The sequence below is a fragment of the Thermobia domestica genome, chromosome 11 (assembly GCF_964235325.1).
Source record: "Thermobia domestica chromosome 11, izTheDome1.hap1.1, whole genome shotgun sequence".
In the NCBI taxonomy this organism is placed as follows: Eukaryota; Metazoa; Arthropoda; class Insecta; order Zygentoma; family Lepismatidae; genus Thermobia; species Thermobia domestica.
This window is the reverse complement of record NC_137464.1, coordinates 226,251,144-226,278,763: the sequence shown is the minus strand read 5'-3', so window position 1 is coordinate 226,278,763 and position 27,620 is coordinate 226,251,144. Positions and strand designations below refer to the sequence as shown.

The 27,620-nt window shown below is 35.4% G+C and overlaps 1 protein-coding gene across 2 annotated transcripts in view; it reads left to right on the top strand.

Moving 5' to 3' along the window:
* LOC145664778 (uncharacterized) overlaps positions 1-27,620 on the top strand; it is a 55,813-nt gene that overhangs the window by 16,827 nt on the left and 11,366 nt on the right. For both annotated transcript variants that reach the window (XR_014127517.1, XM_081731734.1), the window contains exons 2-6: positions 1,866-2,018; positions 7,396-8,348; positions 13,929-14,103; positions 19,293-19,385; positions 24,359-24,545. Coding sequence is in view for 1 of the 2 variants with exons in the window: in XM_081731734.1 (XP_081587860.1) it covers positions 1,866-2,018; positions 7,396-8,348; positions 13,929-14,103; positions 19,293-19,385; positions 24,359-24,545 (1,561 nt within the window). In the remaining variant the exon portion in view is untranslated. The remainder of the gene's footprint in view (positions 1-1,865; positions 2,019-7,395; positions 8,349-13,928; positions 14,104-19,292; positions 19,386-24,358; positions 24,546-27,620) is intronic.

The window sequence follows — 27,620 nt, the reverse complement described above, 5'->3', positions numbered from 1 at the left end:
AACTGGAATTCGGTATCCAGTAGGGACTCAAGTAGTATCTGATCTGTATGTAATATAGTCTCGATGCTAAAACACTCTCCTTCGCCCCCCAATGAGAACAGTTTGCATACCACAAAATCTTCAAATCAATTTAAGCTGTGATTTTGTCTTATATTTTCATTCTTGAGTTTCTTTAGTTAAATTTGAAGGAAATCTTACGAAGGTGGTCAGAAAAGTTAAATTCTGAACTGCTGAGTTAGTAGAACACTTTGAGAATGTTAAGTATCTTACTATTACCTAATGTCCCCTAGTCAGCGGCGTTTATATTGTAAATGACGTTTAAAAATTTTAAAGCGAAAGTTTCAAATCTCGATCCATACAAAATGTTGCTAATCACTCCCTATTCCTCTTTGATTCCTGTCGAGAAGAAAACAAGCATCTTACCTTAATAACTTTTCGTGTGTTGCATCTTCCTTATTCAATAATGTGATACGAAGAAGAATACTTTGTAAATCTTCTTTACAGTTTAGGGGAGTGTTTAAATTCAACTGCAATCTTCGGTTTTGTACAGTAGATTACAATTAACGAAGTATATAGAGTGCAGTACTGTAGACATAGTATCAGCTTGATTATATTTTAGAAAAAGCTATTGAGTTTTCACGTGCAAGATTAAGCTATGAACCCAACTTGACATTTGTACTGTTTGAGTTTCCTAACTTTAATTTTATCAGTACCTTTATGTTATATACTTTGTCATTTCGGTTTCATGTATTGCATAATTGTAAACTTTCATGCAAGAAAAAAGTATTACTTTAATCCAAAAGATGGGCATGAAAGCATAAAGAATTTTTTTTTTTTTTTTTTTTTTTTTTTTTTTTTTGCCTTTTTAAAAAATCTGTTACTATAAATATGCTTACATCATGTTTTCAGTTCAAATACTCCTTTCTACGAGCTCTCAAATTTCAGTTTTGAAATTGGAAGACTAATATGAGCTGTTTACAGAATTAACCAAAATACCATTAATTTTGAGATTATGTCTAGCACGATAGTAAAAATTTCTTTATTCACAAAACTTTTTTCTGTACTATTATAAAAGAAGTTGTTTTGTGCCAATATTTTTGAAATACTAACGTGGTCTTTGGTCAAGTTGTCGTGAGCCACCATTAAAGCATAGATCTCTTCTCATATAGTGATAAATAAGAATGCTCAGTTGCAATGTAATCGATCAATTAAAATCTTGGTAATAACAAAAGATAGCTCGTTTTCAGATTTTGAAAAATCTCTACATACGGGGTATGGTTCTTTTTATCTAGTTTTGACATAAAATTACTAAGAAGTTTTAATTCATAGTTAATTGTAAATTAATCCCGAAGAAATAATTATGATCATTGTACACTTTTAGTACATTTTACATTATAAATTGAACATCTTTGTGAAAGAAATTACTGTTTCTTCATTTAAATTCAAATTTTTGAGAAAACAAATCCCAGGCAAAAAGCTTGGAAAAAAATTGTTAAGTATTTCTTTTACTACTTTTTGTTTAACTGCTAACAACTCTACTTTCTGTAAGGGTTCAGCGTCAGCACCGAGGCTGTGTAAGACGCGAAGCTACAGTTTAATGTGAGAGAACCAATCATGTGTCAAGTGAGGGCCATTTTCTTCCGTTTTATCTTGTAAAACCGAATAATAAATACTATATTCTGTAAACGACTTTAATTCGATGAAAGTGGTATGTAACATTATTACTAAAAACTACTCTCGAAGTTTTTAATAGTAATAATTACAACTATGTCAGTATAAATAAAAAAATCGTAGTAGAGGTTGTTAATGTGTATAATATACTTTGGATAGAAACTAATATGATAATGTTTCTATTTGTTTTACAGGTCTCTGAGATGGATCCATTGCCAAAGCTGTTATGCTATCATTGTTTTTTCAAAATTGATTCTTTCTACAAGTTCCGAGAAAATTGTGCCAAGTCAGAAGCTGTACTTAAAAGTTACATTTGGCATTCTGCAGCACGTAATTGCCAGCCACAGGTAAAAGCAAAATATATCTCGTCTTAATTGATCATTCCCACTTCTTTCGTTTGGAGTTGAATCGTGTGATTATATAATTCTTCTCTTTGTTGCAAGTTAAATAGTATACAACGGAGTTGGATTTACTGTATTTTTTATGTTAATTTTATTGTGCATTTATTTATTAAAGCCTATGATTACTGATATATATACTCTAGGAACTATTTCGGAAAATAGATTCTTTCCTTGCACCTCGAATTTTGTTCCTATTTAGAACTTCATGTTCACTATATTTGAGTGATCTTTGTGACCATGATTCCTTGCAAATGCGATATAACTGGAAATTATTACTTTAATTACATTGATAAACTATTTTCTTGTTCTCTGGAGGAAAAAAAAACAACCTTAAAGTTCATGAAAATGATCGATTTAATACCTACAAGTGTTGAATTCGTTAACAAGAAGTGTGGTTTATGGAATACTGCGGCTGCTTTTCTTTCACAGGACTAGGAATATCAATGGAATTGGAACGGGATGGAAGTAAAATTACTGCATACATCGCATGTGCGCGGTATCATGACCACAGCAATGACTGAAATATGATAAAAATGAAATTCTAAATAAGAACAAAGTATGAGGTGCAAGTCAATATTGTTACCATCCTAGTTCTTGTAACAAATTACCAAGAAGTATATTTATGCTTATTTATGCTATTTATTTTAATTTTATGCTATAATTCAATTATTTTTTTTCATATTTGTTATTATTTCTTTAATACTAAACAGGAAAATCTTTTATTTATTTATTTCGTAAGGATTTTGAACTTAATGGATTGCATATAACTGTAAGAGAGTTACAAATTATATGTTAAACACAGTATTTATTGAATGTGTTAGACTTAGTCCTTTAAGTGAATTGCGCAGATAAATTAATAATCGACAAACTGTACTGAAAGAATTTTGCAGGACATTGTAAGCAGTATCATTCTATTCGTACGTAAAGGTAGCTTAGTGTACTGCTTCCATGCAAGTACAATATACCATCTTCAAATATTATTTCTTTGTTTACTGAAAGATTGAAATTTACGCATTTTTAATCAAATTATGAAAATAATGAGTGATAACTCTTTAATTCCGTTGAATGCGTCTATAAGATTTTTACTGGACTATTGCAGCCACTTAATATGTGGCCTTGTTCACCAGGAAAGTTATTCACATTAAGATCGAATCACTTCATAAACACAGTTTACACTTTAGTGCAAAGGTTCATAGTTGGACAGGATCTCTTATTGAACTGGATAATTTATGTAGAAAAATTTCCTACGGCAGTCTCTTCGTGAGGGAAGTGACACTTGAATTTGTTTACATGAAAGAACAAGCATAGCCTAAGAGAGATTCTCGTATTTTGTTAGTATCTACAGATCTCTTACGGTGTTAGTATTAAACTATAATTTCAGGGCTCATAGTAAGTCACTTTTTTAACTAAAAATTACTTTTTTTTTTCAAGTTAGTCACTAAAAGTTACTTTTTTGGGGGGGAAGAGGGTCTTTTTTTTTTCGTGTGATTTATGTTTTCTAATTAAAATATAAAAATAAATGAAAAAAGGCAGAAACTTGTTACTTATTATTCTTCTGAAAACTTAAGTACTTGCTACCACATGTGAACCAAGTCATCTTTATTCTCACGTCAGCCTTTTATTCCTTCTAAAGCACAGTGTTTGGTTGGTGGGTGCTTAAGCTCTCAATGTGGGTTTGAGAGCCCTTCTGTGTCTATTCTTTCTTCTAGAACCGTGCAAATATGCAATTAATAATGAACCTCAAAACATAAGTAATTCATTTTTTTTTATTTATTAGCTGACAAACTGAAGTAAAATAATTTTTAATCTTAACATGTAAAAACATTGCGTATTTTAGCTATGATCCGGTCGGCCCTATGTTGATTGAAAAAAAATAATGTAAAATTCAATTTATGCCCAAGTTTGGCATTAAGATTTAAAGTTACTTTTCGATGAAATTTTGGTCACTTTTCAACTATTTAGAAGAGACCAGACCCACTATGAGCCCTGTAATTTCTTTCACAAAGAAATTGCCCATAAAGATTTTTTTTTTCTACGTAAACAACAGTTCAACAAGAGGTCTCTTTGCAGCTGCAAACCTTTGCAGTAAAAGTGCAAATTGGGTACGTAAAGTGATTCAATCTTAATGTGATTAACTAAGTGGCCCAAACCGTTCAGTGAAAATTTTACAGACGTACTCCACATACTTAGTGTTTCCACTCATCATTTGAATAATTTGATATTACTATATTTCTTTAATTTATTTGATAATAACTATGGCTACTCGTAATATATCACCTTCGAGATTACAATAAAAACAAGGCTTTGTATTTTGGGTTAGCAGAAGGTAAATACGGGAAATGGTTCCCTTCCCTAAATAAGAAGAGAAATAGTCCTTATACAGCGTTCTTCTTCATATTTTGCTCCAGCATTTATATTTATTTTTCACTAACCGAAATCACAAACTCATCCTTCGTCATTGACTTGTGGAAAGCGATTGATCTTGAGTCGTTCAAGTCATGAAAATAATACTTAAGTAGATAAATTATTTTATGTTTTAAAGCTTATGTTTTTTACTTGTTGTGAAGATTAAGGGTATTCTCCAGTGGACCAGGAAACCTGTGTACTCCATACGCGGCTCGTTTTCTTTGATGTTTTCATGCTATAAAACCCCAATCGTATTCTTTCAGAAGTTCGAACGGGTCACTCGCCTCCCAATCTGGATTTTGACTCCGAATAATTCCATCTATTCACATATATGAAAAAAAGCATCTATTAAATCAATTTTGTAATTGATGGTAGATCTGACGAAATGAGCACACGAAAACTGAAACAGCTGTTATAAGTTTGCGTACCACTTAGGCAACAACTTCGTGTGAAGTGTGTACAAAAACTCGTGTCCCATTATGACAAATGTGATGACCGTGTTTGCCGACATCTCAGTGTGTTATATATACATAATCCACCAGAAAAATGTATACATCGTTTAAGAAAAAACAAAAAACTATATGTCATATTTCTTAATTACATTTAATTATTATTTCAACATGTGTTACAAACCTTCAAGTAAGCATATGTTTACATTAGATGTTCAGAGTGTTGGCCGTTGGCAGCCAAACACCTAACCCCGAGCTGTAAGTCAACATCAGACAGTAACCCCTGGTAGATTGACTGCCTTATCAACATGGACGTACGGATTTTTCGGTGCCCAGTAGACACAGTTATGTCAATTGACTGTTCCATTTAGTTTAAAGCGGGCCTCATCAGACCACACTAGTTCGTCACATACTGTTTATCGTTGGTTGCCATTTGCTGATACCATTTACAAAATTGCATTCGACGATCAAGTTCGTCATTATTAATGGCATGCAGTAATCGCGGAATGTAACATTTTCGCTTAGCGTTTTTCAAAATTCATCGTACACTTTTAGTGGTAACCCCCACCTCCCATGTACATTGCATAGCAGACTTCTGTGATGACGTTTCAGACTTTTTCAACACGAGAGCCTATGAAGCAGGACTTATTGCCGTAGGCGCTCTTCCTCATCTTCCTTTGTGGATATCGCAAATCGTTTCATGCACCTCAAACGTATTAACAGTGCGTTTGATTCTTAGGCGGGTTGGTGGTTCAGCACCAAACTCCCCTCTCCATTGACGCTGTACTTCGATGGCATTCCCAACACTTCGAAACGTACTTACGCTGCTCGAACGTCAAGCGTGCTCCTGCCATTTTCTTATCTCACTAACGATACTGACAGTGTCGACATCTGTTGAGCAAAAAAAAGTACTACAACATAATTTTAACTGAAGACAATTGACAATACCGACATCTGTTGGGCGAAACACCATACTGCAACATACTTAAATTTCAGAACAATTGTCAGTGTCCTGGTACAGGATGACAAGGAGTGTATACATTTTTCTGGCGGACAACGTATATAAATAGATAGATAGATATAAATCAGGGTGTCTATCGGTCACGAATGTCACGAAATCAGAAAACGGTCATGAAAGTCAAGAAATTTGGCTTTTAGGGTCACGAATTTCTTTATCTGAACAAATGTAAGAACAAATTGGAAAATTTTGTTCTATAAAACGTCAAAATTCATCACCAAAAACTCTATGGTGGGCTTTAGACACTATCAAATCGCAAGCAAGCCACGTTTCTATCGCATTGGTGAAAATTCGGCCTAATTCGCACCCAAATTCGCTCTTGACAGTGTTACGAAATTTTATTATTTGGTAAAGAAAAGGTCACGGAAAAGTCACGCGAAATTTCATTTTGGAATTTTAGTAGACATCCTGTAGATACATACAGGCGCGGATCCAGGGGGGGGGGGTTGTAGGGGCTATAGCTCCCCTCCCCCTTGACGCTCAGGTATACACTGGATAAAATGGGCTTCAAACTGCTTTACACTGGATAAAGCGGCAAACTATGGTTTAGCCCCTCCCTTGATCGTATCCTGCATCTGCCACTGGATACATATTTAATATAAAACGACTTTTTATATATATATATATATATATATATATATATATATATATATATATATATATATGAAGGAGCTTAACTAAATGTAGAATCGCATACGCGTTTGGAAACGTCTATAGCGTATGCGTATCCAGAGAAAAACATACGTACGACTACTCTAAAATAATAAGAGTAATCGTGTCCAAAATGCATGTAACCGGCATGCTCTTGTATACCGTAAAGAAGCAAGAAAGATATCAAACACTTCAGAATCGGGAAAACTTATTGCAATTGAATTAAAATCTCTGTATCGTTGGATAAGATACCCGTCATTTTTTGGCCTTACTCTTAAAGAAAAAAGTGTATCCAATGTGCCAGCAAATGCGGTACGCAGAGAAACGACAGCTAGCTAAATATACAACTTCATATGTATTAGAAGTTCACCAAAACTTAAGAAAATAAATCTTCTTAATCAATATTTGAGTTGTTAAACCTATATTGTCTATGTTGATGTTTTCATTTTGTTTACGCAATCGAATATCATATAGAAGATAGGTTTTTAACATACCGTGCGTTGTTTTATTTGTTTTTTGATCCAATATTTCCCTTCCTTAACACTGGAAGCATCATTTGAAGTTAGACCTGTGAAAAAATGTCAAGATTCTTCCTTATTTAAAAGATGCTTCTGGTTTTAACCTTGAGTTGAAAAAAAAAAAGTTAAGGAAAATAATTATTGAATCAAGAATCAATTAAAACAATGCAAGGTATATTAAAACGTCGTCTTTCTATGTAATGTATTGAGCTAGTTTATAGTAAATCAAGAAACCGGGACTAGTGGTTGGTTCTTAAGATAATTATATTTTTTTCCTCTAGCCCTCTGCTGTTAATGAGTCACTATATCAGGGAACGGACTTGAGAAAGCCTTCAGCGTTTCGAGGTGTAGATGGTTCGGACACAGTAGTGGTGAAACAAGAGCCACCTGATGAAGATGCTACAGACAGTGGGTCACAGGAAGCGAGTAGCCGAACGTACGCCACAGGAGATCGTGAATCAAGGGCGTCGAAAAGGGATGGAGTGTCTGATTCAGAGGAAGACGGGACCACACAAACAAGTGAACCGGAATTGATAGTGCCAGATTTAATCGGAACTGATATCAGGCGCTTATCCGATAGGTTCAGGAAGTGTAAGTTAAAGATCCCGGATGTATCGTACAAATCAAGTTTGTTGGTGTCCGATAAGAAAAGACGTTACGTGGTAATTCAGGATAGATCTGAGGAACGATCTATTTCACCGGGAGTCGAAGGCTCTCCATTGTCATTAACAGGAGCTGAGAATACAACGAATGACAAACACGTGGCCTCGGATAGCGTAGTGAGCAATGATGACAATCATGTATCGGAGAGTGACGAGGCTCAGCGCAATGACGCTGATTCACCGTCGTTACGAATCGTCGAGGATAACGCCGATGAAAGTAATACAGTAGAGTACGACAATGAGTCCGGACTCGTGGAGGAGTATCAAGGTTTAAGGGACTCTGAAGATGTGGACGATGAAATTGATGAGGAAGAGAACAAACCAATTGATTTGAAAACTGTTCGCTTAAATGATTCTAATAGTAGTGATCGGGAAGTAGACAATGAAACTAGTGCTAATAAAGTGCCGAACTCGGACGGGGAGTTAAGTGAAGAGCGTAGAAAAAATGCTAGTAGTTCTAACAGCAGTGGAAGTGCATCTCTACTCTTGCGAACGCTGGTTCTTCATGAGAGGAAAAGACAGGCCGAATTAGAAGCTGAACTGGAAGCAGCAGATAATTTTAAAAAATCAAGGTAAGCAAGTTAATTTATTCATAATGTTTAATGAATAACTTTACCATAAAGATTTCTGTATGTGTGTACATAGTTGCGGTTTATGTTGTTTTATATGTTTATAACTTGTCATTTTCAGGTTTTGATCTATTGTATGTGGACGATAAATGAACAGTTATTCACTAAAATATCGGTAGTGAACGTAAAGAATGACATGCGAAAACTGAACTTCACCATATATATCTCTAGCATTCAGAAATAGATACTTTGGCTAACATTAATTCTCTATAGTGATCTTCAGAGAGCTCTCTCTTGCTAAACAGTTAGCGTACATGCCTGTAGCATGGAAGACCCCAGTTCAGGTCCCGGCGGGAACCCATATAATTCGGATCCCACGCTAATCTGTAGGCCAACGTCTTATATAGCTTCGCGGCTGAAGGAGACACTACACTCAGAATCAATTCGTCTCTAGTGATCACCAATATTTAGAACAGTGGCTTTGTTATTGTTTTCTTTGAAAAGAAGCAAAAGTGAACGTCATGTAAAGATCTCAAGAAGCCAACATTTTTCAATTAAGTGTCTGGCCGGCTAAAGCAACAAGATTGCTTGCTGAAATGATTCCAGTGAATTAATCATCAGAATAGGAGTTACAGGCATATAAAGAGGATAGTGGTGGTTAATCTCTCATAAGGAACCCAGAGGTTCAACGGCGCAGAAATAAAATCCCGCAAGTTAATCGTATTTTTTGTTGATCGACATCATTGACATCGAAATATACTTTCGGCAACTTACTTTCGTATTCAATTAACATATTTTCGTGAACTATGCTTCCATTAATCGTCTACTAGAAAAACTAGAGTTGCCAGATCTTGCATTTTCCTTTTAAGCTTTGCGTTATACGTTTCAATTTTCCCCGTGAAACGATTTCTTCTGTTTTTTAATACATAAAATAAATGATAGCCTCGGAGACTTTAAAGATGTTTTTATGTTAGTGCAAATATATCATGAACGTGTCATCCGGACATCCGAATCAAACCTGGTCCATTCGATAAACACAACAAAGATATGTTCGTACACAAAAAATTAGATCCATGGACAATGGAGTAAGTCCCTGGGGCCCATTAACCCTGTTATTATAAAGAAAATCGTAGACTCGCAGTGAAATAGCTATTGCATCAACACTGTTCATTGGAAAGTCATGGTTTATAGTTCATTCTCTTCAGCGTGAAACAAGCTTTTCGGAGGTGCTATGTATTGGGGCCAATAATGTATTTCAACAGGGAAAATTGGGAGAATGTCGCTAAAATTCCCTCCAGAAATTCCTCCCATCAACTTTGGATCCCTCTGGAGTGGCCCGGGGTAAAAGCACACAATCCAAATATATCTCGAAAAATACTATAGATGGTAAGAAATGTGTGTAAAAATTTTTGTATTGATAGACGGAATATGTATAAGGGAAAACTTGTATACCAATACACGCTTTCCCCTCATTCCTGTTGTTCCTAAGAATAGTTTGGTTTTAGCACCTTAGCCTTCGTCTTAGTCTTTAACTCCGTCTCGAGTATATCAATATCGCATTTTCGATAGATCACGGTATACTGCTGTTTGGTACAAAAGCCACTTTGAACTAATACGAGTAAAAACAGAACTTCAATTGGTTGTGAATTTGTTATGTCCTACAAGGAGGTTTTTGACGGGACAGGACGTTTGGGCGCGGACGTTTCGACGCTGCCGTTTGGGCGCAAAGCCGTTTAGGCGCCAGACGTTTGGGCGCGAGATACATAGTAAAAATCACAATTTACAACATAAAGTATGCTAGGCACTGAAAACTAAGCGCGAATCAAGATATATAAATTTCCCACACTTCTATTTTTATCTCACCTCATTTATCTGTATATTTTCTAACTCTACCTTATTTATTCATCTAAATTAAATAGTTTATTGCGTTTGTGGCATTTGTTGCCTAACCTCGTCATGGATTGATTTTTCGCTTGTTCACGATTCTTGTACTTCTGATCTAATTATTATATTATATAAGAAAGCTAGGAAATGAAGGAATCAGACGGTGTTAATAATTTTCTTAATGTTAATTAAAACGTATTGATTTAATTTCTGTATTTTTTTAAAAAAAGTTGATAATTACATACCGTACTTATGAATATTAAAATTTATTTTCTTTCGTATTACGTTTGCCAAACTCTTCTTTTCCTTAAGTCAAATAAAGAACTACCAATAAAAGATTTCCGCGCACTCGAGTTGAGGGAAGTGGCCCCGCGTAGCGTAGTCGCTAACGCTCTCGCCTTCGGTGCGAGCGGTCCCGGATTCGATTCCCGGTGGAGGCACTCGGTCGAAAAAGTGTAACACGCTCTTTCAGGCCAGCCACCCTGAATGAGGTTTTCCTCATTCACACCAGGCAAATGCCGGGGTGGTACCTAATTTATAGGTCCAAACCGCTTCCTTCCTTCCCTTTCCCCGGATAGTGTGCTCTCTCTCAAACGTGACGGGCTAAATGGCCTTAGATGCCTAGAGTCCAGAAATCTAAAAATCCTAAATCCTAATCGAGTTGAAGGAAAGATATTTCGCATACAGGGTGTCTAAGACATTGAGTTTAGGAACTGCAGTATGCCATACTTCTGGTATCACTTTTTTTTTATTAACATTCTAATATAAAAATCAAAACTTAACACATTTTTTTTCGTTCCATTGTAAGCATTTAATCTCCATTAAAGAAAGTGACGAAAGGAAAAAAAAAGAACAATTTCAAAGTGAAAAATAATAGTTAAGTGTACATATATTGGTCATTTAGCCACTAGAAATGTGTTTGACATTCAGACTTATTGTGCATAACTACAGTAGAAGGCCTGCTTTAAGTTTTTTAATGGAATCGGCTCACTATGTACGTAATGCAGTCAATCACATCTAGTCTGGTCTACTTACCTTTGGCTTGAAAAGTTACCAAATAAAAAGCACACTTAACTTTGGTTGAAACTTAAATTTACAAAATGTAATTGTTAATTCAGTTTTTAGAATTTTGAAATTACAGTATTTCTAGTATGTAAAACAAAATACAGTATCATTCAAGGCTTCCGCTACAGTAGACACCTTGTGATATCTTGATTCGAACTTAGTACTCAGCGCCTAACATAATGATTTTTTAATTTAACTCGCGCCAAAACGTCTGGCGCCCAAATGGCTTCGCGCCCAAACGTCCAGTGCCCAAACGGCGGGGCCCAAAGGTCCGCGCCCAAACGGCGGCGCCCAAACGTCACGTACCGGTTTTTGAATATAAACAAATTTGGGATTGTTAAGACATGCAAAATGTTCGAGGTAACAAAGATTTGTGTAATATACTTGGTTGGTTGGATTTAAGTTTAGCGTTGCTTTCAGCACCTTGGGTATGTAAGACGAGGATCTTGGAATCCAAACTACATGTGCTCCCACCCAGGAATTTAATATATATATATAATATTGTGTGTTGCAGCAGGGGTAAAAGTGGATCTGTAAAGGTGGAGAGACGGCAGGTAGGGGCATGACGCCACGCCGTTATCCCTGCCTATCTTTGCCCATTGTAATTTTTTAGGAACTGGGGAGACGCCGTACATATTTTTTTCAAGGTGGGGGGCGGCGTTCCCCGCACTTTTACCCCTATGTTGCAGTTAGTTTTAATGAAACTGGCCCAGTTTTTTCCAAATTAAAGGTATTCCACAGTACCATGTGTTATATGTAAATTCTGAATATCAGAAATCTACTTTTTAAGTCAAAAAAATCTTGCAACCCTAAAAAGAACTCAGGTGGAGCTCGAAAATACTTGATGCATAAAACACGAAACAGAACTTAACAAAAATAAGATGCGAGGGCCAGTCCAAAAGTTCCCGGAATATAATTGTGACTCTTTATTACCACAATATAAGTACCCTTTACTTAATCGCCTTGGGGTGAAAGTAGGCACTGAACTTTCTCCACCGCTTATGCCATTGCTGAAAACATCGGCGAAAGTCTTCTTTTGGTATCTTCTGAAGTTCAGCCGTCGCGTTGATTTTGATGTCTTCTATAATGGCGAAACGGGTATCGATGCTGCTTTCTTTAAAGCACTGACACCGTAAACTGATTTTAAGGTTGGTTTAAAGGGACAAGTTTTGTCGATAGATGGCAGTACAATCTTCGTATCTCTTTAATGTATTTTTTACCTTTCACGAAAATTCACGATTTCTGTTACAAATTTCAACCTACAGACTTCAAATTTTTAGAAAAGTAACTTCATAATCTATCGAAGGCAATAATCCGTGCCGATTTTTTATTTAGAATTTTCTTCATTGTTGAAATGGTTTGATTGTTGAAATGGATATCCAAACCTTTAACAATGGAACTGTTTCAACAATGAAAAATATTCTAAATAAAAAATCGGCACGGATTGTTCCCTTTAATAGGTTATGAAGTTCCTTCTCTAAAAATTTGAAGTCTCTACGTTGAAATTTGTAAAAGAAATTGTAAATTTTCGTGAAAGGTAAAAAATACATGGGAGAGATACGAAGACTGTAGTGACATCTATCGGCAAAACCTGTCCTTTTACACTAACCTTAAGGCTTTATAATGTCTGTGCATTGTTTGAATCGCGACATTGCACCAACTAATCACCACATACTCATCCGTTTAGCTATACTACTCGTAAAGTGACTGTTATGACCTGTTCATACTTGTCATTTCATAACTAGGCAACTTAAGGACTGCACTGTACAAGGTTCACTGTAATTGCATCACAAATGCCAAAACTAGAACAGCATGCCGGAAACTTTGTGACTGCCACTTGTATATCTAAAGTACAGTGAAACCTCTACTAACGGACACCTCTATAAACCGGACACCTCCCGTAACGGATATTTTGTAATCCCCAAACACTGTAATAAGAAAAAACATATTTGCAAACCTCTCTAAAGCGGACACTCTCTAGTACGGACACTTTCTCTAGAAACAAGTTGAAAAGTAGACAACATTTGCCTCCTCAACTGTCTGCTCAGCGATCTAGACGAAGTGTTTCTGTTTAACAACACTCTGATGTCCTTTGCTTGTATTCCACTCCCGCCAAACCTGATTTAGACACAAAAGTGATTGACAGTTGCCCGCCGTTTGGGATGACACGTTATTCTACTGTCCTGCTGGAATCTCTAACCAAGCAGAAGACAAGTTTGGTATTTTTTGCCCGTGGATATGCATATTGTCTTAAAAAAAAAAAAAAAAAAAGACACTACTGGACTGCAATTAACACATAAATTAAAGCGACATACTGAAAACGTAGTAAGTAGTGATAAGTGTAAAGTGTAGAAAACTATAATATCTTATTTCTATGTTGCGCGTGAATGGATAGATTATTGGATGGCGCAGAACCTGCAGGTACAGTAACATTTTTGTAATATTCGTAAATAGATACAAGATTCATGCAAAAATATTTTTTCTAATTGCATATTACCTTGTTTACTAATTTACGTAACAAAATATTGAAACCTCTCTATAGCGGACAATTTTTGATTCCCCACGGTTGTCCGCTTTAGAGAGGTTTCACTGTACTTTTTGGTAAGGTGTATCTAATGTACTTTTTTCTTACAGATTTCACGAAGAAGTTGATACTAACAGTAAAAGTGAAACTGAAAATGCCAGTGAGTTCCCAGTATCACCGAAACGAGATAATGCATTACAGAAGGAAATAAAAAAAGAGAAACCTGATAGTTGTAATCCTGAAGATACGGCGTCAGCGAAACCAGTACAAGAAGAGAAATCTCTGGTAATTGATCAGATTCATGCCTGTTTTGTTTCACCTGCATGAAGGCTTTGTGATTTGCATGAACATAGCTTTTGGTGTCTTTTCTTTCGTAACGTAAGAGACTGAATATGGATTTTAAATCAAAGTGTAGACAAGAGAAAAGAGTGGTTGGATTACATTTTAAATCAGCGAATGCCAACTAATATTGTGGTTTTTATATTGCATTGGAGCACCTGACTTGACATGGACGCATGGAGGTGATGGTACCGTGGCACAGAGCGTATGTTCTCCTCTTGCATTGTAGAGTTAGTACGTAGTTTGTCTACTATTATTGTATTTTCAGCTATCATTTCTTTTAATATTATAATTTCAGTTTGCTTATAGTCTTGAGAAGTTATCGGAATGAAAATTAATAAATATATTTTATTAGAAAATTGTCTGGATGCACCTAGTGAAATTTCTACTAAAGCAGTCTTCAGATGCTTTCTTCATCCACTAAACTTCCTGTGTACAGTTTTCTTTCCCTTACTGTCATGGCGACATGTCCTCTACACGAGTTTCGTGATAGAAGTCGCTTTCCCGTAGACTGACCATGTGGCCATGTTCAAACCCATGTTCAGTTGTATTTATAATGAGCCCTTTGATGTTAACGAGGCACAATGGCACTTGCTCACGTTTCTTGTCCATACTTTTACTACGTAAATGCTGTATAAACCGCCCTCTTGTGTGTAACTCCGTACACCGAACCGAGGGCAATATTGTACCCTCGTGTGCAATATGCCATCCGGCTGAAATCGTGATCGTTCGTACCTCATACCTTGTCATACAAATCTTGAGAGTTTGGTTGCATATCCTTCATTCCTCCTAGGCTTGCAATTTTGGAAATAACAGTGTAGCATAATATTGTATTAAATGCGAGAGTGCGAATGAATTTGTTTCTAAGGAAAATGTAAGGCTTTTCTGTTGCTAGTAACAAATTTTCAAACCAAAATTATGGTTTAGAGATCAGTAGCGTACTATTTCCATTACTTGCCAATTTCGACCGTTTGAAACACGTATACGTAGAAGTCCTGAGTAAACTACACGAGATGCTTACTTTAGATGAATAATGTTCAACTTCTGTAACAAGACGTCACATGTCTCCATTTTATTACAGGTGGTCCCGCATAGCATAGTCTCTTGCTTTTGGTAAAAGCAGTTCCGGGTTCGATTCCCGTTGGGAACACTCGGTCGAACAGGTGTTAAAGTCTTTTCAGGCCAGCCCTCCTGAACGAGGTTTTTCCTGGGTTTTCCTCATTCACACCAGACCGGACCAGAATGGTACACTCATGTCCAAAATGATTGTCGCGTATCTATAACTGTCTTCTTGTAAGAATATAATTTGATAATGATTTTGCAGGGTACTTATACTATGTGTATAATCGGGAAATAATATATTTGTGATAAATTTCATAGGAAAAGAATTATAAATACGAAAATTAGAGTGAGTAAAACAAAATGCAGCATAAATGAACAGGAAAATTTTATTTTCGTTTTATTGTTCTTATTTACTGCTCTTTTGACATGAAATTTTTCACATATATGTCTTTGCCGATTATACACATACGAACATTATAAGAAATACCGGGCGAATTCGTTATCAAATTATATTTCTTCAACACATTTATAGACATGCGACAACAATTTTGGACATGAGTGTACCTTACATACAGGTTCCAGACCGCTTCCTTCTTTCCCCTCTTCCCCGGATAGTGTGCTCACCGAGGAACGTCATCTCTCACACGTGACGGGCTAAAGGCCGTAGATGAAGATAATGCGAACAAATACGTATTAATGCGAACAAATACGTATTAAAAAAAAAAAAAAAAAATCATTTTCTGACATCAGTTCTATAGATCATAGATTATTGTTCACTACAGGAGTTGCAAGTAAAAACATAATTTTTAAGGTTTTATCATCTGTAAGGTTTGTACTAAGAAGTTTTGCATATATTTTGGTGGTCAGTAACATCGGATTTTTACAGCTGGCAATATGGCCCTCATAACTGGGTGTGCATGATCAGGAATGACCTGCCAATAGCTAGGAGCCGTTATGGTGCTAACTATGCCTACTACAGGGCCCGTGGATGAGCGTGAGAAGGTTCCTCAAATCATAATGAAGCCACAACCGGCCCCTCGTCGTCCTATCTACATCTCGTGCAGCTTTTCCCCTGGAAGACGACAGATCAGAAGTTAACCTGGCCATCGATGTGATGAAGGCAGTAAAGTGATTATCGGACCACGCAACATTGTGCCATTGCTCTGCGGTCCAGTGACGATGGACACGTGCCCATCCGAGTCGTAATCGATGATCCAATGTGGTTAACATTAGTGTACGTGTGAAACATAGGCTGAAGAGGCCCATGTCTAACAGTGCACGGTGAAATGTGTGGTCACGCATACTCATGCTTTGCCCACTGTTAAAGTCTGGTGTTAATTGCGTTGCAGTTGCTCCCTATTCTGTTTACCAACCTTGACAGTCAATAACGTCGGACATTTTTAATGAAGTGTGGCCGCTCCACTTCTTGTAGTTTGTTGCTGGTTTCAGTCTTTTCCTTGCCTTTGGAAGTCACTAAACACGGCAGCACGTGAACATCCAACAAGTTGTGCTGTTTCCAAGATACTCGTTCCCAGCCGTGAGGTCATCACAATCTGACTCCAATCAAACTCTGATAATATCGCCGGTCTTCCCCATTCTACGCATAAGGATCACACTGATTGGTCGAATGAGATCCTCGTCACCGTCTGATGAGCTGTTTTACTGCACCCCATATCTCTTGTGTCAGCCCGATGACTTCGTTCAAAAACTAGCGGGCAGTCACAATGTTTTGGCTGGTGAGTGTGTATAATGTAATATTGCATTGTGAATCTGTACAGAACTTTCTTAGAGAGTCGCACACACTGCAATTTTCTTTGAAAGTATTTACTAGTGGTAATTGCTTTCTTTTTCTTTATTATTATTATTATTATTATTATTATTATTATTATTATTATTATTATTATTATTATTATTATTATTATAAATCTTTTCTTACTTTTTATTCTCGAAAATATTAATTTGTGAACTATTTTTATTTTATAATGAGTCATTCCGAAAACTTTTCACGACTTGTGTAGGTTAAAGTTAATTTTTATTTTATTGCTACTTTTGTAATTATAGGATATTTTTTTGTATTAAGAAATATAAAAAAATAAACGCACAGAACTCAGTTGGACGCCCGCCTACATTGATCCACAAAATGCTATACCCTTCCTCGTTAAGCTTATTGAATTTAATGGTTAATGTTTGTGCGACTTGTGTAACTCATTTGACGCATTCACATACCAACTTACGTGTTCATGTGTAAAAAAACATAACTGTATGATGTGTTTGTCTAGTATTAAGATATTGAACATTAAAAATACAAATAAATTGCAATGGAAGTGTTAATGTGATCGTTTTATTAATTTTGGTCGTACAGTTATATAAAATACTGGATGCTTGAAAAAGTGAAATGAAACTGCGTTCCATAGTTACACTCTGTTACGAATGGTGACTGTAAAAAAATGGAAGAATTAATGAAACGAAAATATTAAAGAAAACAGAGTAACTCCAGAAAACCAACGAAGATAACATTATTCACCACAAGCTTACAGATCTGGAATTGAATCAGAGTTTCTTAGCCTACTAGTCCAGTATTTTTTATCATTTAGGAAAGGAGTCCTATAAATGAAAAAAAAGAAAGAAAGAAAAAAAAAAGTGCTTCCAAAAGTCGAGTCCTGGATCGCAAGCACCAAAGCCACGCCTGTTATTTATTCACTTACACAAAAGCGTTATATGTTACGCGTATAAATATAATTTGTAGTGGAAAATAGAGGTTTCGTAGTGGGTTTTTTTTTCCCGTATTCTGCTCACATACGTATTTTGCTAGTATAAGAGTACTATTAATCAAAGGCAATTCTAAAATAAATAATATTTGAGAAGATGGTTACGGAAAACTTATGAGAGTTAAAAATAAAATACAATTTCATGAATGCAAGGAAGTTTCTCGACGTGTGTTGTACTTTTATTTCATAAGAAATTCAAGCTTTTACAAAACATCATATATTAATGAAAGAAGGAAAACAGCTAGATTTTAACACATCAAAAGATCTTGGGTTCGAGTCCCGATCCAGTCATCTACTTCTTCACTCTGTGTGTCTTTCACAAAACACTTAGTTCAAAACACATATCTGCAGCTACACACCTCTGCAAGTTTTTGTATAGTTTGTCAAAACATGTGTGGAAGCCATTTTTGTCAACTTTTTCAGAATGTACGTCATGCATATCTGCTGAGATGAATCTCCACTTCGTTATCAAGATCTTGATCTAGAAAATCGGGTAGTAATGGAGAATACGTTGTTATAAAATCTTTTCAATACATCATGTAATGTCTGTGGAGAATGACATTGATCTCTAAGTCAGAAGAGACAAGAATATATGCAGTGTCTACTGCAAAAGGTCATGAGCACCCTTGTGGCTATATGCTTAGAAGGCGCGGGACTTCACTGTGAAAGCTCATGGGTTCGGATCCCAAGTTAAGCTTTCATGTAAGATCCCATTTCACGTTTCATGTAGTCTCTGTGGTGTGCTGAAGTTTATTCAAATAAACTAACCAATCAAAAGAAAGTAATCAAAAATAGCCTCCAGAAATTTTGTTATAACTGATAACGGAAGCTGGAAGAAATGTGTCGATACTCAGGATGCTTACTGTGAAGGAAATGATTGTTGTGTAATACATGTTTTCCTAAGACTTCGATTTAATTATAAAACAATTATAGCAATGTAGAATTTAGAAGAAAAACAACGACGAAAAAAGCAACGTAGTTGGCCTCTTCGTGGCAAAATAATGTTAATGCCTTTTACGCGAAAAATCCGGGTTGAATTGCCAATAGAATGCATATTCGGATTCCACCTTGAGCTCTGACCATCTCCATAAACTACCAACTACCCACCGTAAACTGTACGAATCATGTATTTGTACTTAATTTTCAGGTCCTTTTATTCTTGATGACTTCTACATGTGTAATCGAAATATATTAAGAATTGGTTCTCTCATTACAGTTATAAACACATTCCTGTGCTTTTGTAAGGTAATATCTTTGGAAACAATCTATTAAATTTAAAAGAATTAAATGATGTACTTTTTTCAGTATCAATTCTATTGGAACCCATCGTATATTTGGACTACATCCACGGAAGAATCGACCGCACAGACGCCGTCGTTACAAAAGAAACCCCATCCAGTAAGTATCTGTCTTGATATTGTTTACTTCAGAATTCTTTATGTATTTGTGGGAATTGCGTGGATATATACAGTGAAACGTGTCTATGTTAGCCACCATCGGTTCCATTGAAAAGTGGCCAACTTACAGAAAATAAGTGTGATTGGTGTATTTTTAAGATAGGATTTCTAGTATTACTTGATTGTAAAATTTTAATAAGCAATGGCAGCGTAGTTACTTTTAAACAATGTATATAGAGTAATCATAACAATGTACAGTACTAGAAAAAAAAAATACTACAGTATGTTTAATAGATGTACCTTTATCTTCCTGAAAACTAGTCTAGTACACTTAGTTATTCGGATTGAAAGCGCAATAATACAAACAACCATATAATAGAAAAATATTTACGCAGTTTATTGAAATTGATATTGTAGCATACTGAGTTATTTAGATTGAAAACAGGGACCGCAGTGGTTCAGTGGTAGAGCGTTCACTTCTGGTGTATGGGGTCTCTGATTCGATCCCAGTTCGCGTCAAGTGAACATTGTGGTGGACAGATACCGTGTGCGTTGGTTTCCTCAGGTTCTCCCGTTTCCTCGGACTTTCTTCATTCCACCATTTTACTCATTTCTCATTATCACCGTCTCCTTTAGCCTACCTGGCATAAACGTGGGGCGTAAAGATTTCATTTCAGATTGAGAACAAGAAAAGCAAAATTATAAATTGAATAATCTATGTCCAGTTTATATGTCTTTTTTTTTCGCAATGACAAATATTTTCTGTAGATACCTTTTGAAAAAATAGCAAATCAGTTATTATACACATTTATTCATCGTGGTTCATTCTAAACGTACTTCTTTTATTCTTTTTGGCACATATACACGTTCTAATTTTGTAGTGAACTAGTTGATAATTGACATGGTTAGCTTTAACCTTGAGAATTTTCCGGAATTACTAAAGTTCCCCACTGATGTAAGGAGCTGATATAGCTAATGTTTTTTCCAAAACAGACAAAGTAAACAAATACGTATAACCATTTCCTGAATTCCTGTATGTGCTTTTTCATATTCACATTTCCTTCACCAACCCTTTATGACGGTAGTGTTCTGGCCATTGACCTCCAAGAACAAATCGTGCGAATCCATGTTCCTTTGTGTCCAGTCACAAATACAGAACATCTGCCTCTCATATGGGAATAAGAAAGAGTTTAAGAAAAGTAACAAAACGGTATTTTGCGTGGCCAAGATACGCAGATAAATTTATCATTATCATCATAGGGCAAACATTGCTTCAATGTGATCCCAGCCCCCGCCAAGTGAACTTTGTGGTAGACAAACACCGTGTGCGTGGGTTTTCTCGGGGTTCTCCCGTTTCCTCCCACTTTCTTCATTCCACCATTTCATTCAATACTCATCATCATCGTCTCCTTTAGCCTAACCGGCATAACCGTGGGACGTAAAACTCAAAGATTTCATTTCATTTCATTGCTTCAATGTGGCCAACTTCCAAGATAGACAGGTGGCCAGCTTACAGAGTAATAAGTAACGAATGTGTTCAAAATGCGTGGAAAATGCAGGTTCAACGAACCAGGCGAAGATAAGCAGGTGGCCAACTTAGAGAGGTGGCCAAGTTCACAGGTTTTACTGTATATATTTTGCATAGGCGACCCACCCTGTGCATTAGACCAGGCACTTTCAAAATCTAACTTAATGTGTAAAGGATCTAAAGGTAAGCAGAAATAAACACTTAAGAAAATGACAAAAATAATTAAAAGCAGAAAATAAACATCAGAAAGTACACTGAATGATAAATAATAAAATACGCAATCAAATAAGTTAAAAAGAATATAACAAATAAAAGTACGAAGGCTGTTTGATAAGTAACTTGGTTCAGATACTAATAAGATGGATCTAATATTATCTGTATATGTAATTATAAAGTTTTCTTTCTATGAATAAATAGCCTGTGGTCGCAAGTCATTCTGACAGTAGTTGGTTATTTTAGAGTTGCTTAAACAGAAATGTTTCGAATAACAATGAAAAATGGATCAAATTGGAATTAGTGATGTGATCCCAATTCTTTTTTCTAGAAGGGAAAACAGCGAAGGAAATTCATGAGAGGATTTTTACTTACATGAATTTAAGCGGTAAATGGATTTAAGCGTGGCAGAAGAATTGAAGCTGCACCACGTCTTAAAGCTCTGAAATCGGCTGTGACGCCCGAAATCGTCGATAAGTCCATGATTTGATTTTAGCCGACAGAAGAGTAAAAGTATGCGAGATAACTGGTCACAAGCATCTCAACTGAACGGATTCTCTTCATTTTGCATAATGAATTGCAGATTTAAAATTAAAAAAAAGCGCAAGATAGGGCCGCATTTACTTGTGCGGATCAGAGGAAAAGCCGCGTCGCTGAGCAAAAATTGCTCGAGCTGCGACTTGACCTGCTTCCGCATCCTGCATATTCACCAGATCTAACTCCCTTGGACTATCATCTCCCTTCCCGAACCTAAACTTTTCTGGCAGGATGAAAATTTGAATAGGAAATAAACGAATATTTTGAAAGCCTCGAAGTAACTTATTTCCGCAAGGCTGGAGAAATGTTGTGGCAAGTGCGTTGAACTTCAAGGGCATTTTTCGTGAAATAAGGAGGTTAATAAACCCAAATTGTGCTCTTTAATATCAAACCTAGTTACTTATTAAGCCACCCTCATAAATATAAATAATGGTTGAAGAAACAGTTAAAAATAAACATTAAGTCACACTCAATGCTTTTAGTCTTAGTTTCATTTCATTTTATCACATCAGAAATGGTATCCTTTTAATGTATTTTAATGAAACTATTGTATCTAAAAGCTTTCTTTAATGATTATTATATACTTCCTTTAGTCTTTATTCAATATCTTGCAATCAATTATTTACTCCTAGCTTACTTAAAAGTCTCGAACCAGCACTGAAGCACTCTGCTGAAATAATAATTAACTGACGTTGCCTACCCATATATGTAATCCAAATAAATTTGTAGTTGTTCAATTAATTTTACAGTAAAATGGTAAGCCACAGCGAAAAGTATATAAAACTATTTTGTCCGTACAAATTTCACTGCTGTAGTTCGGAGGGAAATGTTTCAAATTTAAGTTGCAAGATTTCACTCTAACGAACAAGCAGAAAAGTGATTGAATGAAAGTATTGTAACAATTAAAAATTAAGAAGTATACTGAATAAACAATAATGAAAAGTACAAGCTAAAAAAATGTTTAAGAAATAAAAATAAACTAAAAACAGTTTATATAATAGAAATAAAATGAATTTAGAAAAAGAAATAGTGACTGAGTGCCTGACTTCCTGCTTATGTTTAGGTTAGGTAGCGTGCTGGGTTCAGTGATATCTCGGTCGAATTGTGATTTTAGTTAGAATTTTATGCAAGCAGCTGCTCACTTTTGCATCGCGAATTGCCTGTTATCAGTTTTTGAATATTTGAATAGGAATTCTGTGGCTATTTGATGATCAATTAGCACCCCCGCAGAATAAGACTGTCAAATTTCAAAATTTTAAATTATCAAATTTTAGTGTGTAATAGTTGTAATATGTGTGTTTAACAAAGATCTTCTCTACAGTAATTAATATTATACATATTGAAATAACGCTACAGTTCTCGGAAAGAAAAATTATCATAAAGTTTCTTTAAATACAACTTTGTTTTGGGGGAGGGTCGTTACCTGTAAGATTTTATATTTAAGAGTTGCTACAGTTTTATTCTGGAGGTGCGAACTATCATAACTCATGATAATTGTTCCATAAAAGTTTCACTTGATTTTATCTATATAGATTATCGAATTTAATTTCGTAGCGTGTGTCATACATACATACTGATGGTGAAGAAAAATACACACAGTAGACTAAAGAAACATCAGATCTATCTATATATATAAAAGAGAACGTACAAATCCTTTGTTAGCTCATCACGCTAATACGGCTGAACCAATTTCTTTCATTTTTGGGGGGTTATTAAGATTTGGACCCTAGATGGTTTTTATCATATCACTTTAATTTTCAATTACCAGTGTCTTGAGATAATTGACCATTCAAGTGTCCATAACGTAGAAATCCTTTGTTAGCTCATCATAGCTAAATCTAACCGTATTTATATGCAACCCACATGACCGTGTCACTCGGCGGGTTAACATAAATGACAGGCGATATAATGTTAACATTTACTGCAATCTTCTATGGTTTTTATCATATCACTTGAAAGCGAAAAAGTAAAAATTATCTAAGTAACAAAGTTTATTGCGTTCCGGGGTGACCCCAGCGAAGCGGGGTGAACGCTGCTAGTACACAATAAAACGATACGCAGACATCAAGTTTGTCTTAACGCCGGAAAGAAACAACACTGTTATTAGATAAATCATCGTTTGTATTAAAAAAAAAAAAGAAAAAGAAAAAAAAAGAAAAGAAAGAAAGAAAAAAATGATTCGAAAATAAAACGGGAAATTCTTGAGACTTTTGTAGTTTGGTGCTCTAAAAATAAAGTGAATTTAAAGATGAGCTTACTTGACAGTAATTGGTTAATCATCGTCGACATTTTCACCATGCGAAGTACATTATCTTCGTCCACGTTACAGGTTGAACCTAGTAATAAGAACCTTCGGATCTATATTTTGACACACATACTCGAGAAGATATCCTTACGTGTTTTCCATATTCCCACAGTTACCTGTTTTATATCATTTTGACAGTACTTTCAGAATGAAAGCAAAATTTGACATGAAAATGTACATTCGTTTTGGTAATATAAATCCGCATCATTTTCCAAATTCATTATTTACTACATTCGAGTTAGTTCATTTGTTGCAACATTATTAACAAACACATGTTTACGTTGTGTTTCCAAGTAATCCCAAACTAAAGGTTTTCATGTGCGAATATCAATTAAAAAATGTGACAAATGAAATATCAGTATATGAAACTTTTTTTCCCCTTTCTTTCTAGCTTAAGAAACGCTTTAGCTGCTCCAATTGTGGTACAACTACTACTTCTTTATGGCGAAGAAATCATGTTGGGGAACCAGTGTGTAACGCTTGTGGCCTGTATTTTAAACTCCATGGTAGATCTAGACCAATCACGTTAAGGAAGGACGTGATCTGTACTCGAACAAGAAAGCCGAGAGAGAAATCGGGTAAGTAGTTTGTTTCGTAATCAATATAGATTATAATAACGAAAACCCAGAAATAACACATACAAATCAAATTCTACAATATTGTTAGTATTTAATGAAGAAAAAAATGTCCAAAGGTAAGACATACCACCGTCTCTGTAGGGAAATGAAATGGTTGGCAACGAGAAACTTAAGTTTTTAACGCCAAGTATGTGATGTTTAAAAGAAGAACAACTATGTTAGCATGTTGTTTATGGATAATTAAGAATGTAATGGCTAATAAGTTTTGGTGTTAGAAGCTGAGTAATTTATGATAAGATGACGGAATAAGTGATTCTCAATTTAAGAGAGAATTTAGTGCTTGTAGAAGTGTTATTTGGTAATAATTAAATGTGTTATATGATCAAAGATTGAGTTGTAATTACAGATATACAATTTAGTAATTGTCCATTGTACAAGTTAAGCCTAACCCGCACTATAGTTGAATTTTCATCATTATCAGTCTCCACTATCTTCGTAATTTTTAAAGGAATGCCCATCCCCCTTCATACCGAACGACTATCAAAGATTTTTTTTTCTTTCTTTAAAAAAAAATACCGTCTTTGAAGCGACTAGTATACAACGAACATTTTCGTCAAGTAAAGTATTTGTAGTGTTAGCACACAATAGCCAAGTGTAATGTTAATGACATGGATTGATGTAGCAAGTGAGTGAACTCTAGTAAATCATAAAAATACTTAGTGTCGCGTGGGGTTTGAAGAAGAGGCTTGTGTTCCGATGCAATGCTTCTACTTCAAGACAAGCACCAACCCTGCTTTGATTGGGAAATCCTTTTATGGCAAAATAAAGTGAATCAACGTAGAAAGAAAGAAAATGTTGGGGAAGATTAAAGTGGACAAAATAATCGGACATGATGTTCTTTTGAAAGTTAGGATACATTTTGGATTTGATTTAGATGTTACTTTTAATCTACCATTTATTAAGATAAATGGTAGATACCGAAAAGAGTTTGGTATAATTTAGTGGCAAGTTTTGCACATCAAATGAGTTTTGGAAATATGTAAAGGTTACGTTTTGTAAATGCTATACGTGGATTGACTGAGGCAGAATATAAGTAGATTAAGAGTAATACAAGTTTATGTTGCATTGTATGGTTGTTCGCATAGATATATGTATATTCCTAAGGCTTCTTCTGGCTATTAATTACTTGAATGACGGTATAACTCTAGTATGTGTTGTTAATATTGCTAGTTTACTCACCTATTAGTATTTACAAGATACGACGTTAGATACTTGGACTTCTCACCCTTAAAAACAAGTCTTAACAAAGAAAAACGAATTCTCAGAAACTGATTAAATAGAATCAATTGCGGTGTGTTTATTAAGTAATACTTTCCTTCATATTACGCATTGCTCAAGTTAATGGTAAAATGGCTGCTTTTTAGTACTTCAATATACAGTGGAGTTTAAGAACGTACATTAATGAACTGCATGTTAATTTTTCTTCGGATTTTATTTTGATTTTCTTTCTTGATTAGTTAATTGGTTTGAAGTATGCCCTTCTTTTCAGCACTGAGGCTATATGAGACTTGGACCTACGGCCCAACGTGGAATCCAAACCACGTGAGATTTCACCCGGAAATCAAACCCTGGTCTCCCGCACCAAAGGTGCGTTTGCTAACAATATGACTACGAGGAAATTCATATTTACCGTATTCAGTAATATAGTGGAAGATATAATGTACACCCATGTCCAAAATGATTGTCTCATATCTATAACTGTCTTCTTGTAAGAATATAATTTGATAATGATTCTGCAGAGTACTTTTAATATTAATATTATGTGTATAATCGGGAAATGTATATTTGTGATAAATTTCTCACGAAAAGAATAAAAATACGAAAATTAGAATGAATAAAACAGAATGTTGCTAAATGGACAAGAAAAATTGTATTTTCGTTTTATTCTTCTTATTTACTGCTCTTCTGATATGAAATTTGCCACATACATGTCTTTGCCGATTATACACGTACTAACATTATAAGAAATACCGGGCGAATTCGCTATCAAATTATATTCCTACAACAACACATTTATAGACATGCGACAATAATTTTGGACATGAGTGTACATAACGGTATAGCAGAGAAGTGAAAGTGTAATAATGGAAAGTATGGGCTCCTCTTAGCACTATTTGAGCATTGTCATTGTTCCAATATTCTATAGCTCTTTCTCTGTCGATTTCACTGTCTGCTATAAAATCTCAAAAACAAGAGCAGCAGGTAGTAGAGAGATATAATTCAGTCACAGCCACCACCAGCTCCATATAATGTGACCGGGAACTACAAACTCTTGTCCTTTATTTCAGTGTCGAGTTTTCTAAAGTGAATTATAACAAAGAAACTACAGCTGTTTTCTGTCTCTCAAAAGATACATGTATTTTAACACAGATACAATGTAGCCCTTTTGTTAAGTTTAACAAAACTCATCTATAACGTGTCCTGGAAATCCTAAAAAGATTGTTATATTTCGTGTGTAGTTTCGGCAACCAGTCCTGTTTCCTTCGACGGCTAGATAATAGTGAAGAGCTTCGGCTTCACGGTTTCTTATTTTTTGTTAGTTTATGATTATTTATGTACATTTTATCAACTCAGTCGTTTCTCCACATAAAGCACTAAATTCAGCACTAAGTTATCAGAGTTTTAGTGGCCACTGCACATACCAACCACTTCACAACTTAGCGGCAATAGTATAAAAGCCATGTACGATGTTGCTCTGTACATGTGTTTCAAACCATTTGAAGTGTTTTACTTTACTTCAGTTACTTTTTCCTTTTCCTTCTTCAACTCATAGAAAAATTGCATCAACTGTGCGAATTCCCTGTGTACAAACATGAAATATTGCATTACTGAAGCAATTTAAAGTCACAGAAGTGTACATTTTGAATTAAGCTACTTATAACTTTCTTTTTGTTCCCCATGGTACGTTACAGATCAGTATACAGGAGTAGGACAAAAAAATCTAAAACGTTTGCAAAAGTATGAAAATCATACCTAGTATGGTGTGGGGCCTCCTTTTGCGTCCAAAACAGCTTG